Below are 12929 nucleotides of genomic sequence, written 5' to 3' on the forward strand. Positions count from 1 at the left end.
AAAACAACATTCCTGTTCAACATCAATGACGTCGAGAAGAGGTACGTACAGCACCTACTTAACACTATCAATGTTGAGAGGCACATATACGTCGAAACACCATACTATGTTGAGAACTTCAATATTGAGACTTGGCTCAACATCAAGACATCATTCAACCTCACTCACCAAGACAGCGGAGTGGATTTCACAGATGAAAGCATGCTGACTTCCTCCAGAGACGGATTCGGAGTACTCCCAGGCCTATTCACGATCCAGGTCGACCCCTCCAGTGACTATTCTGTATTCGACATCATCGCCTAGGGCTCCAACTGAATCCACAGCACTCTCCTCATCCTCCTCCTTAAACGCATAGACTAGCGATTACAGCTGTATCTCCGCTGCCAATACCGCCAGTCACCCCTTCTCAACCACCACAGTTTCCTGTACCAGTGGCAGCAACACCAAGGCAACCTAGATCTCTCTCGCGTCACACCAGACCTCGCAGCTATAGGTCTAGGTGAAGGTCAAGCTTGAGATCCCACCGTCGTCAGTGTCCAAGGTCTCACAGACCCTCGCACTCAAGACTGTCCGTCTTAGCGCTGGGACGCCCCATTGCTGGGGCAGCCATGCACTTTACAAGAATGTATAACATAACTTAACATGGAAAAGATACCCAGGGGACCGAGAACAAGTTCTTGCGAAAGCTTCTGGCTGTCTCGCCCACTATTCCGGCTTTTATATTACACGAATAACTAGGTGTGGGATATATTTCAGATCTGATAGCAAGAGCCCCTTTGGCTGAGAATATGGGCTTGTCCCACCACCAACTTAAACCAGCTTATAATTACTGATTGTGTAGCATAGAAGGGAGTAAAGCACATTCCCATGCTACAATATGTAATGGAGCTGACAAAGTGGCTCGGCTGCCCTGACTTGTACCTGAGCCCTAAACCCTTGGGTAAACCTGCAGTCAGACTCATTAAACAGTTCCTGGATAAATGTCGGGGAAGAAAATGAGTTGGCAAAACCCACAGTGAAAAAGTGTGTTACACTTTCCCTGAGCAAGCAAGTCTAACTATATTTACTTGTAGTTAACAATGCTTTTCACCGCTTAATATTGACCGGATTTTGGCTGCTTTTGGTCCCTTAGCTTTTGGCGCTTCCCCAAGGCTTTACAAAACCCTGCCCCTGTGACAACTTTTCTAATCAAGATACATTACACTTTATTTTCTTTTGGGATTTTTATCATTCACTTCGTAAAAGGCGTATACTCCCTCTGCTCAGAGGTCGCCATTTTACCCAAGTCAGGCCTGCCCTATTGTATCTTCAAAAGTTATCCTCTCCCATGGTTTATTTCGGAGTTGCAAGTTTTTTAACAGGAGCGACCAGGCATAGGAACAAGTTGTTTTTCCGATAGCCAGCAGGGCCTAGGGCCTTTATTATGTTTGCATGTGCACTTTTCCATATTTTGCCCTTACACTTGGCCTTCAGCACTCTGCACTTTTTAAAATGTATTTCTGTGTAATTTTAAAAACTTGAAAATGTTATTTTTTATTGGCACAACAGACACTTTTATTTTAACCCTTTTAAGTGACCAATGATTTAAAAATGTTAATCTATGTTGATGAAATGACTGCCGTTTTAACATGTTGGCTTTTATGGCTTTCAGTTGCCGAATAAAGCATGTTTTCACAAGGAACTTAATTGAACCAACTAATACATTTTAATGCAAGGAGTTATATTTCTTATGAAATATATTAACCCCTTCGGTGCGCATGACGGCCCCGTCTGTAGAACTGTGGCTCCAACTTTGAGTAGTGAGAGAAGGAGGACTTTGCATAGATGGAAAGCAGATCTTTTCAAATAAGCAGATTACACACTAACCGTGGCTGCAGAGAGCTGATGCCCCAGCAGGACGTAAATGGCAAAGATCACAATAGCAAGGAGAATAGGTAGCCCATCCCAGAGATAGGCGCAGACTGCATCCAGGTACTTGATGGTCTTCAGCATTCGAAGCTCCTTGTCGCGAATGGTATTCACCTTGGCAGCAAAGTGCTTCTCCCAAGCATAGAATTTAACCACCTGGATTCCACGCAGGATTTCCGTCATCAGCTGTAAGGCAGGAGTAGGGAGAAGAAATGAGAGTGAAACCAAGGGTTACTTAACATTGCCACAGAGCTGCCATACAGCACTCACAGGATAAGGAACTTTGGGTTACATTTACGTGGCTCTACTGTGAGTGGGTGCCTACTATGTGAAATATGAAGGCCATGTTTGTTTGTTTGCCACTTTTATCAGAATGTATTGCCTGCTCTGTACATGCCAAGGCATACAAGTCTGCTTCGTAGCTGTCACAATATTCATTCCCTGTAAGGATCGTTGGGGCTGGTGCTACAACTAGATAAAGGGGGTAACTCTCGTAAATCACAATCCTTTTTCTTTACATACATTAAACCGTACTGCACAGATTTTCAATTATCAGCCAGTCACACACTTACAAAATAGTTATACTTCTACAGGACATCTTACATTTCGCCTTAGGTATCACAACGCTGTTTTATGATTTTGCAAAAACACTTCAAACTGTAGACAAAAATGCATTAGATGAAATAGTAAAATCCAACCATTCACCCTTACTGATTTAAAACATGTATTGGAGTCTTGATTTAATACAACACAGCCATTTCTAACAAATATGCATTGAGTGTCCTCAAAGAAATTATGGACTTTCTGGAGATCATATATATGGCCCAACTTTCTTGGTCATGGCCCAAACATCATCAAATATGAAAACCTAGCTTTGTGGAGGTGCAGACATGGGTTAATCTCTTTTGACAGGACACCAAGGAGGCTCACACACCAGTGTAAGAAGGAAGACAAGGGTCCTGAATGGAGGTTGTCTGTGATTGCCACTCTACCTCCAGATTGGATTAAGTTCTTGGATGCCTTGTTGCTTGACTGTCAAGGGAAGAATAATTAACTACAGGAAGAGCAGGACTTCGCCTATCTGGAGGAAGGTGTCCCTATTCCAAGATGACAACTCAACGCCTAGCTCACTAGCAGGACCCCTGTGAGGGAATTTCAAAGAATCCAGACTCCCCACCAGTTCCCAAGCCCAGCTGTTCAGGAGAAGCCTCTACCATCAGGTTGATGAGCTTTTTTTTCATCTTTGAAAGTAAAGAATGGTGAAGTTTACAAACTTTTTTTTGACCAATTAAACCATATCATGCTTGACACTTTCAAAGCAGCGCAAATGGGTAAAGCACCAAAGTCATTGGATGATGCCACTATCGCTGTTTTTAGTAAGAAGGGTAAACCTCCAGAGTTGCCGGGTTCATACCGTCCGATTTCCGTACTCAACTGCGATAGTAAATTCTATTAAAAAATTCCCGCAAATCGTATTTCTAAAGTTATTACACCTTTAGTTTCTTTAAATCAACATGAATTCATTCCCAATAGAGGCACTGTTACACATATAAATAAAGTCATAACTTTATTTGATATTGCCCAAGCAGAAAAGCGAGAATTAGCATTAGTTATATTAGACGCTTAGAAAGCGTTTGATCGCGTAGAATGGCATTATTTATGGGAGATCATGTATAGAGCAGGCTTTGGTAAAAAAAAATTAACTGCAATCCAAGTGTTATATACCGCTCCAAATGCAAGAATAGCAGCTATGGGTAGGAAATCGGCAGTGATTAAAATCACAAGAGGAACTAGGCAAGGATGCCCTTGCTCGCCGCTGCTCTTTGCTTTATCAATCCCTTCTTAAATAGACTATCCAATAATCCACACATTAAATGATTAATTGTCCAAAATATTCTGCATACAGTATTTGCTTATGCGGATGACGTGGTGGTGGTCACGGTGAATCCAGTTGAGGCACTAGTGGAGATCGAGCGGTTAGCCCATGAATTTGGCAAATTAAACTCCTCAAAAACGCAAGTTTTATGTAAGGGTAATATTCACATGATTGACCCTAGATTGGTATCAGAAGCAACGTACTTAGGTATTATAATAAAGACATCTATGAAAGATATTGTGGATGCAAATTGGACTTCTACACTGCATCATATCAAACAATCATTAGACAGATGGGGACGGTTACAATTTACAATAATCGGACGAGGGAATATTATCAAAATTAGCATTTTATCTAAAGTCTTATATTTGTTTCGAGCTATTTCTTTGGAGATTCCTTTAAACTATCTGCAACAGCTACAATCTACATGTGCGAGATTTCTTTGGGCCCCTGGGAAATCGCGTAGGGCAATGAGGTTGATGACACTTCCAGGCGAAAGAGGTGGCCGGGCTATTCCTGACTTTTTATTATATTTTTATGTATGTTTTTTCCAAAGACTGCGTTTATTATTAATTGGGAGGAGGTAGAGGATCCAGCTGAAGCACCATCTATATTCTATTTGCTCTTAGGGGCACAAGCCACACGCAGTCTATTTAAAGAACTTGAAGGCAATTATTATAAGAGAACACGTTTTAAAGTTTTGGAAGCAGCTTTTAGAGTGTGGAGGAAGGTGTCTAGAATGATAAAACTAGGGAAGGTGACATACTATACACCATTTAACGCGGATAAAATACTCCCTTCTGTGTTTTGGTCGCATAGGGGCGTAAGCCAAATTGGGGATCTGTTTGAATCAAATGGGTTTATGTTAAACTTTGACAATTTAGTACTAAAATATCAATTGACTAGGGCTTCCTTTTTCAAATATCTTCAAGTTCGGGATTTCTTAACCCGAAAACATATTCAGCCGGTCCCTAATCCTTTAGTTGAAGCCATTCGATCTCGCAAAAGAATTGGCTTTTTTATATAACATGCTGATGGATTATAGACCTGATGATCTTCAAAAGCACAATATATATTGGCATACTCAGTTGGGGGAACCAGACTTGTCTATAGAGGAGGCGATTTTGTTATCTAAAGAAGCTTTTCTGTCCGCTAATTTAAAGGCTCAGTTTTTCAAGACTATATTTAGATTATATTACACTCCAGAGCGGATGATGAAATGGGGCACACAATATGATGGTAAATGCTTTCGATGTGGGAGTGATAGTGCTGATAGTATCCACATATTTTTTAGCTGTAATAAATTGCATCAATTTTTGAGTAGTATAGAAAAGTTTCTCACCAAGGTTACTCACACTACTGTGAAGATTTCCCCTGCACTCATGTTATTAGGTATAGGGCAAAATGTGGATAATGGAACTGCTTTATATAAATGTAGGCATTTTTTATTTGTGGCTATGACTGCAGCTCGTCTGTGTATAGCATCAGATTGGTTGCAAGAGGAACCTCCAGCTTTTGAATTTTGGCGAGCTAAATTATACAACCTCTATGAATTAGAATGGAGTCTTTATGCCTTAAAGTGGGTTAAAAAACGGAGACTTAGCATGTTAATTTGGGGTGTAATTAATGAACATTTAGAATCGTGATATAATGAATTCTGTTCTTTTATAAAATGTGCTACTATGAATGTATATGATTTGTTAAACATTTTTTTTGTATGTGTTGGTAACTTGTTTCGACTGTGGAATAAAAAATAAAAATAAAAAATAGAAAGTAAAGAATGGTAAGCCTTCTTTGTTCCAGAGTCATTGCTTGTTGATAAGGTGAATCCACCTAACATTTTACTGTCCCAGAGTGAGAAAGCTGGTTTTAGTGAGCTGATTCAAGAATGTTTTGAACTTGTGTCCAGCCCTTGTGGTTGAGGAGGTACCACTAGCTAAAGGTGGGGTCCTCTGAAACATCTATCTGATCAATTACACATGGCTAATTGTGATACCTTGGACTGCTATAGATGCCCCTCTACCAAGGGGGTCCCGCCACCAGAAAATGTGTACTGCGGCTAGTACAAAGCTGACTTTTGGGCAACATTGGCCCACTATTTGTCAATCCACACCTTAAGTTCTAAATGACAAGCAAGGGAAACAACTGGCACCTAGTGTCCAGTAACATGGCCTTTAAAATCTAGTGGTAGCTTCAGGATATCCATTTTTAAGTCTAGGTGTAAGTTATTGCGGCACATGCCTCCATTACCTTCAATTAAAGACAACAGGAGTATAACCCATAGACCAGGTTGAGATCTGGGTAAGTAAGCGTAATTTACAACAATGTCTCAACCGGAATCAATGAGGAAGGCAAATGCATGTGTATGTACACGACATTACAAGGTAGAAGCAAAAAGGGGAGACTCCCGTTATTTTTTCAAAAGTGCTCATGGCAACATATATTTAAAATCACAGTTTATACAAAACAGTTATAACAGCACTGTGAGCATAAATGGCGAAAGCATCCCAAAGGGACTTTGTGCACGTTGTGTGGTCAGTGGGCGCAGTTGGGCTTTGCACGTCTTCAGGGTTATTTGGCTTCTTGCAGCGATAATCAGTGACACTCCACTTTTACTAAACTTTTTAATACATCACTTCCTTTCCTTATAAACCGGCTGGATGGCCTGGGAGAATTGGGGGAATTACTACCTTGCTAGAGGGATGTTGTGAACAGGGTTGGATTGGGATTAGAAATCGGCCGGGCACGCTATAAAGAAAGTGGTCCATATTTGCATATTGCCCTTCCGCAATACACTGCTTCTGTGAATTTTTATAAACACCTGAAAACAAGTGAAGCCACTTCTGCTCAGGCCCCCTGCCCCCGCTCAGTATACACACATTAACACCTTGGCTGCTGTGGTTATTTTTCCCCTGCGCTGGAAAATCCTTGATGCCATATATTCATGACGAGCTCAGCTCGTCATCAGCACACGACCACCGTGGTTGATGACGAGCTGAGCTCGTCATCAGCATCGAAGGGGTTAATAGGCCGACCCAGCGAGAGAAAGGGAGTGCCACCTCAGCCTGTTGATAAAAGGGAGGTAATGGACGCCCAACTGCCTCCAGAAAGGCCACTAAGGGTCCCACTGTGCCGCTGGCGACATCTGAACACACATTAGAAACAGCTCGAATCGGCCCCCCAGGCTGCCATAAAATCAGCCCACAGGTGGAACTTCGATACCGGCCCCTCGACCATTGCCTGAGTACCTGCCTTACCAATCCGACCCTGGTTGTGGAGGGGCAAAGAAGGGGAGCAGGTACTGGGGAATCAGGTTTGAGTCTCCGCGTCCTGCGTCGGCTCAACATCCTGCGATTCTGGGCACATAACAATTTTCCCGTGCTTACCAAAAAAAGAATGTATCTCTGTGTAACGTAACTGATGCTCATGAAAAGCGCACCAAAACCTTCAGGTCGAGATGGCGCTATATAAAATTCAAATAAAACGCACAACAAATAAATAATAAAAAGCTTCTTTTGCGTACTGTGTGCCAGACAGGCTAGCAGCCTTTGAGTAAAATATGGCACTCTCTGCTGGGCCCCGATTCAAAAGCATTTCTATAACTTAAATTGAGCTGCTTTTTACCACTGGTAAAGCTATTGAAGCAACTACTTTATAGAACTGGAAAATGCCTATATGTTCACAGCTGACTTACACTGACTGGAGGGCATGTGCAAGCAAGGTTGAGGGTCTCCCTTTCAACTGGCGCCGTGAGAGGAGGTAGCGCCTGTGCTTTTCCACCACTGCTGTGGTATCTGCTGCGCTGCGAGGTGTCTACTCCAGTCACAGTGGCTGGTGGTCACTGCAACGACAGCCCCCCAAAGCGCTTGTGGACCAGCCAGGCTGCAGGTGCGAGTTGCACAGTCTGATTGGACAATGCACCATGAGTGCTGGCTGTACTGCCTCTGGAGAAGGCTCCTCTGTTCTCCCCATGCAGCCGCTGATCTATAATCTTAATACCCTGTGTCAATACTTTGCATGTGCCCCATTGCGTGCATGCTTATTAGCACACCCTTCTTTTTATAGGCTTTTTAGTTCATGCGCACTCACATTAATAGAGCTGTGTCTCTCTCTAATTATAACTGTTAAATGAGAAAGCACGTAATTAAATGCTGTCCGCGGCCAAAAATAAACGGAGGAAGGTGCTGCTAAAATAGAATCGAGGTCGGAAAGTGATGGGCTGGGAGGGGGTGGAACGAATGGGGCATGGGGTTAGCTGTCTGGGCAAAGCTTGCGTCCTGCCATAGCCAAAGTGTGCCCCCTGCTCGCTCTTGTGACAATACTCCATGGGAGTGAACATTTTAGAAAAGGTGGGACATGCACCCACCAATAGCCATTTGCTGACTACCAATTTTAAGTGACACACACATAAGCCAATCCAAAGCATGGGAGGAGTCAGACCCCACAGAGTAGACACACAAGCACTGTAGAAGCTCGACCTAAAACATGATTTTTGATGTTTGCACAGTTCTTTTAATTTGCTCCATGGCTTGCAACACATTTGTGCACCATTGCAAATAATAAAACAATCCTGTGTGGCCACAGTCCATGCTATAAGAGTAGGATTTGGTGTCACTGCAGGGAATAGAAGTGCCTGTAAATCAGTGCAAAACCAACTTGAGTAGTCACCACTTCATAGGCAGTCAAGTGTGTGATTCTTGCTTCCGTCCTGTGCTCCCTTCTTAAACAAGATTGAGCACAGAATACCGCACGGAAATGAACAGAAAAACAAAACATTGATCCTGTGACAAAAGTCTCTGGAATTACCATATTTAACAAGTATCACAGGAGTGAAGAGGATGTGGTGCAGCGGCCAGAGCTGGGGATTTCGGTTTGAGTCTCGGTGGCGCAACATTCTGTGATTTTGGGAAAATCACTTAATCTCTCCGGATGGTAAGATGCGCTATATAAAACTGCTGCAAGACGTAAAAGCAGAAAGAGGCAAAACTACATAAATAAATAGTTCCACCAAAGTGGATGTTAACAGTATTTCGACCACAGGAAACTGACAGGAGAAGCAGACAAAATGGTAAATGCAGGGAAATATGCCATAGCCAATGGAAATGGAGGAAAAGTAAGAGGTAAGAACAGGAACCAACGAAAAGCCAAAAAGGAGGAGTGGCGGTATGTGGGTCCCTTTTAAGGTTGTATCAAAAACAACAGATTTCACAAGCACACAGCAAGCCATGTGCAGGCGAAACCTGAAAAGCCCAAAGGCACAATCCGAGCTAAAACTAAAGCTAAGAGTCATAAAGCACACTAGGTTACACAGCAGAGACATGTCGCTGCAGACATCCAGGTTGGGTTGAAAGCCCTAGCTTTTGTCTCCCAATCAACATGTGAACCTACATGTGAAGACATGGCATCTTGATTCTCTAACCAAGATCTTATGGATCTTTTTTTATAAAAAAAACTAGAGTCTCTTAGAGAAGTAATCAAGCAGGAACTCGCCCCCTTACTGTCACATCTAGATATAAAATCCAGTCCTTGTATAGCGCAGGAATCCCCACCGAGGGGGTCTCAAGGCGCTGGGGGTCGTTAGGAAGATTAAGCGATCTATTGTCCAGAGTCGCATGGTGCTGGGCAGACCCCTGCCGCCGGAACTGGGGTTCGAACCGTGATCCCCAGCGTCCAGCGTCGGTCGCCCTGGCCGTGGGGCCACACCTCTCCCCCTATGCTATCATAAATAATGGTCTTAAAAAGTACGTTAGAAGAAAGACAAGGGACAGGTAATATGAACACTGTTGACCCACTTCTGTCCAACATAATCCCAGGGGTAAAGGTGCAACAGCTTGAGGGCTAGGGTATAATGGGGAACCCAGGTAGGGAGATGGAATCCGCATATGCTCCCATAGCCTCCCAGGTACCTAACCAACCACTAGGCTTACCAATTATATAAATGACTAACCATGAATACAAGGGAAAGTTAATGGGAAGGACCAAGGCCCCACGAAGGGTCATCTCCAACTACCTCCTCAGTATACCCCTTACACTAGTATATTAAAGGATGTACCAGTGATTTTAAACAACAAATGTGAGGATTACAGAGCACGGTAAAACAAGATGATGCACTGGATGAAAATATATTCTTGATGGATGGGAGACCTGGGAGATGGTGCGCAGAAAGAGGACACCATGGTTGGAAGTACACCTAAACAAGACTGCAGGGGACTGCATAATACTAGATTTCAGAAGACCATGCATTGTTGAGCAATAACTGCATTGTTGAGCAAAACCTGTCTCAAATGTCTCCTTGTATGAGTAAAATAGAAGCCCTCCTATTAGGTTATTTTTAAAGCCCTCCTAGACATAGCAGATCTAAGACCTTAGTACCAGTTTTCTGGAATGAAAGTGTCACTCAGTCATGTGAAAGACACCGGGAGTGGTATCAGGCCCAGAACTGTAAGCCCCATTTTAATATTGATACAACAAACAGATATGTCTCGTTAACCCAGTTAGATGACCAAGACTGGCATGAGGAGGTTAGAGAGCAAGTTAGTAGGGAAAAGGGAGCAGAGCCACAGGATCCCTATGTTCATACAAAGGATAGGCAGGGGTCTCTAATACCATGGGCAAAATGAATGAGCATTTAATAGTTCAGTCTTGGAACCTGGTGTGTAAAAAACCTAAATTAAATAATGTGGATTGGCTAAACATTATAAAGTCTGGCCACCTGATATGTTTGCCGGAATCTTGGTTCAGGGAAGAATTTCACATAGATGGATTCACATCCATCCTAATACCGGCCACTTTCTCAGTTATCTGGTGAGCTAAATTGGGCTTGCCAATACTTATTTCAAACTTATCGCCTATTGTTGTCAAGGAACCTTCATATAAATACCCCTATTATCATTTGGCTTCATTGATAATAGACTAAATGTATGAGGTAATTTTAGTGCCCTTTTACGACAATGTTTTTGACAATACATGTAATATGATTGTTATAGCCTTTGCAAAGGAACTGGAGGCATTTGCAAATAAGATGGGCTCTAATTAAATGTATGTTTGGGTTGGAGATTTAAACACGAGTAAATGTCAGAATACTAATAGCACAGTTTTGCAGCTTTGTAGATTGTTGTGGGACTTAATACCTCCACTTTCCCCACGATTCCTATGAGGACTCATTAAACAAACTCATATACCATCTAAATTCAGAACTGATAGAGCCGGAAATTGGAGAAAATGGCTTAGTGGTACCTGCTTTTTTATGGAAATGGGCATACTTCCACTGTTGACCACATAATGATCAAAATTGAAAGTGCAGTGTTAGTGATCCCGCTGTGCTAAATCTCACCCTAAACATTGCCCATAACAAGCTAGAGGTATTGGCAATAGTGTTACTATTAAACCTGTTAGGAGAAATAGGGTTACCATAAAATTGGCTGGCGTAAACCAGCCAAAAATGCTTGAAACAATTTTTATGGAACAATGAGAAGCCTTTGTCACTTGTACAGAGTTTCTAAGTAGTTTCGGATAACCTGAGGAAACGTCTCTGATCCCCAGAGGTCTCCGGACCACAGGTTGGGAACCACTGCCTTAGAATATTCCCCAGCAAAAGACACACAATTGATGGACGGAATGTAAAACAAATCAAAACATTCACCCCCAGTCAAGAGATCTGGGTTGAATCCATCATTCTTTTGCTCACCATGCCACCCCAGTTCAGACCTGGGAAATGCAAATCAGTCTTGACCCTGTGCCTCATGGGAACAGTCCAGCCCGAACTGCCAAGTCAGGTCCTCCCTGGACCGGAAACAAGCATCCTATGACCGGTTTCGGGATTTCACCCCTTATCAGCCAGGATAGCTTGATTCCAGTGGCACAGTGAGCCTGGAACCACGTCTGGGCATACATTGCGCACTTAGGGCGAGAAAGCAAAAGACATACAATTGATGGACGGAATGCAGAACAAATCAAAACATTCACCCCCCAGTCAAGAGATCTGGGTTAAATCCATCATTCTTTTGCTCACCATGCCACCCCAGTTTAGATTTGCATATGGCTGGGTCCAAACTGGAATGGCATGGTGAGCAAAACAACTATGGATTTAGGCCCAGATCTCTGTACTGGGGTGAATGTATGACATTGTTCTGCATTCTGTCCATCAATTGTTCTTTTTGCATTAGAATATTCCCCAGGCGTCAGACTGGATCCAGAAATGTTGCATGAGCAGTTCCCCTGCGCAGCGGTATGTGGTGCCATCCACGTCGAAAATGACACGTGCAGTATCTATATAGGCACCACCCCAGCATGCTGAGGTCAGTTATTTCGTGCCAGTCAGCACAGGTCCAGAGAAAAGCTATCCCCATTCACTTTTTGACTGACATTTTTTCGACCCTTTGTCGAATATGTTTGAGATATTGTCTCATGGTGTGGAAGGGATGGCCACAAAGAAAGCTGGTTTCAAGCCTTGTGGCACCTGTCATCGCCATATGTTGGTAACAGATCCACTTGCAAAAACAACAGTTGATGGACAGAATGCAGAACAATGTCATACATTCACCCCAGTACAGAGATCTGGGCCTAAATCCATCGTTTTTTTAACAGATCCACACCTCGTCTGCCTTTGTTGTCTCAAGCGCGACCATGATACCAAGACCTGCGTCGACTGTCGCGCCACACACCTCAAGACCTTGAGGGAGCAGTCCCTCAAGCTCCTTGCTCCTCAATGCATAACGCCACGATGGTCTCTATACTGGTTGAGAGGAAGGTGCCGGGATTGGTTGCCTAGCCATTCCAAGGGATCGGTGTCGCAGTAGAAGTCGTCCGGGAGTTTGAGTAAGTCCTACAAGCATAAAAAAATAAAAGGAAGTTGAAGAGGACTTCGCCTAATCCGTCAAAGTAATCCAACGAGACTAGAGAACATCCGCCGGATTCCACAGTTGATCTCCGCACCTCCCCGAGTTCCTGGAGCCGGAGCCTCCTCCTTCCCAACACCATGAGATTTATGAGACCATAAACCTCATATCTGGGTGGCTCGTCCCCGCAGTCGCACCATCAGGCACCATAGGTTCGGCAGGGGCCCCTACTGGTTTTACGCTGGCAGGCTTGCCCGCTGCACCAGTTGAACCCTTGGATCCGGACAAGCACCAGTTGAGCCACCTTG

At 43.4% G+C, this 12929-nt stretch overlaps 1 protein-coding gene across 2 annotated transcripts in view; it reads right to left on the reverse strand.

Moving 5' to 3' along the window:
* Nucleotides 1-12929, reverse strand: part of LOC147706822 (ATP-binding cassette sub-family C member 10-like) — a 389662-nt gene that overhangs the window by 291790 nt on the left and 84943 nt on the right. For both annotated transcript variants that reach the window (XM_086925955.1, XM_086925954.1), the window contains exon 4: nt 1867-2094. In XM_086925955.1, the coding sequence (XP_086782081.1) occupies nt 1867-2094 (228 nt within the window). The remainder of the gene's footprint in view (nt 1-1866; nt 2095-12929) is intronic.

This window comes from Lissotriton vulgaris, chromosome 6 (genome assembly GCF_964263255.1).
Source record: "Lissotriton vulgaris chromosome 6, aLisVul1.2, whole genome shotgun sequence".
Taxonomy (NCBI): domain Eukaryota; kingdom Metazoa; phylum Chordata; class Amphibia; order Caudata; family Salamandridae; genus Lissotriton; species Lissotriton vulgaris.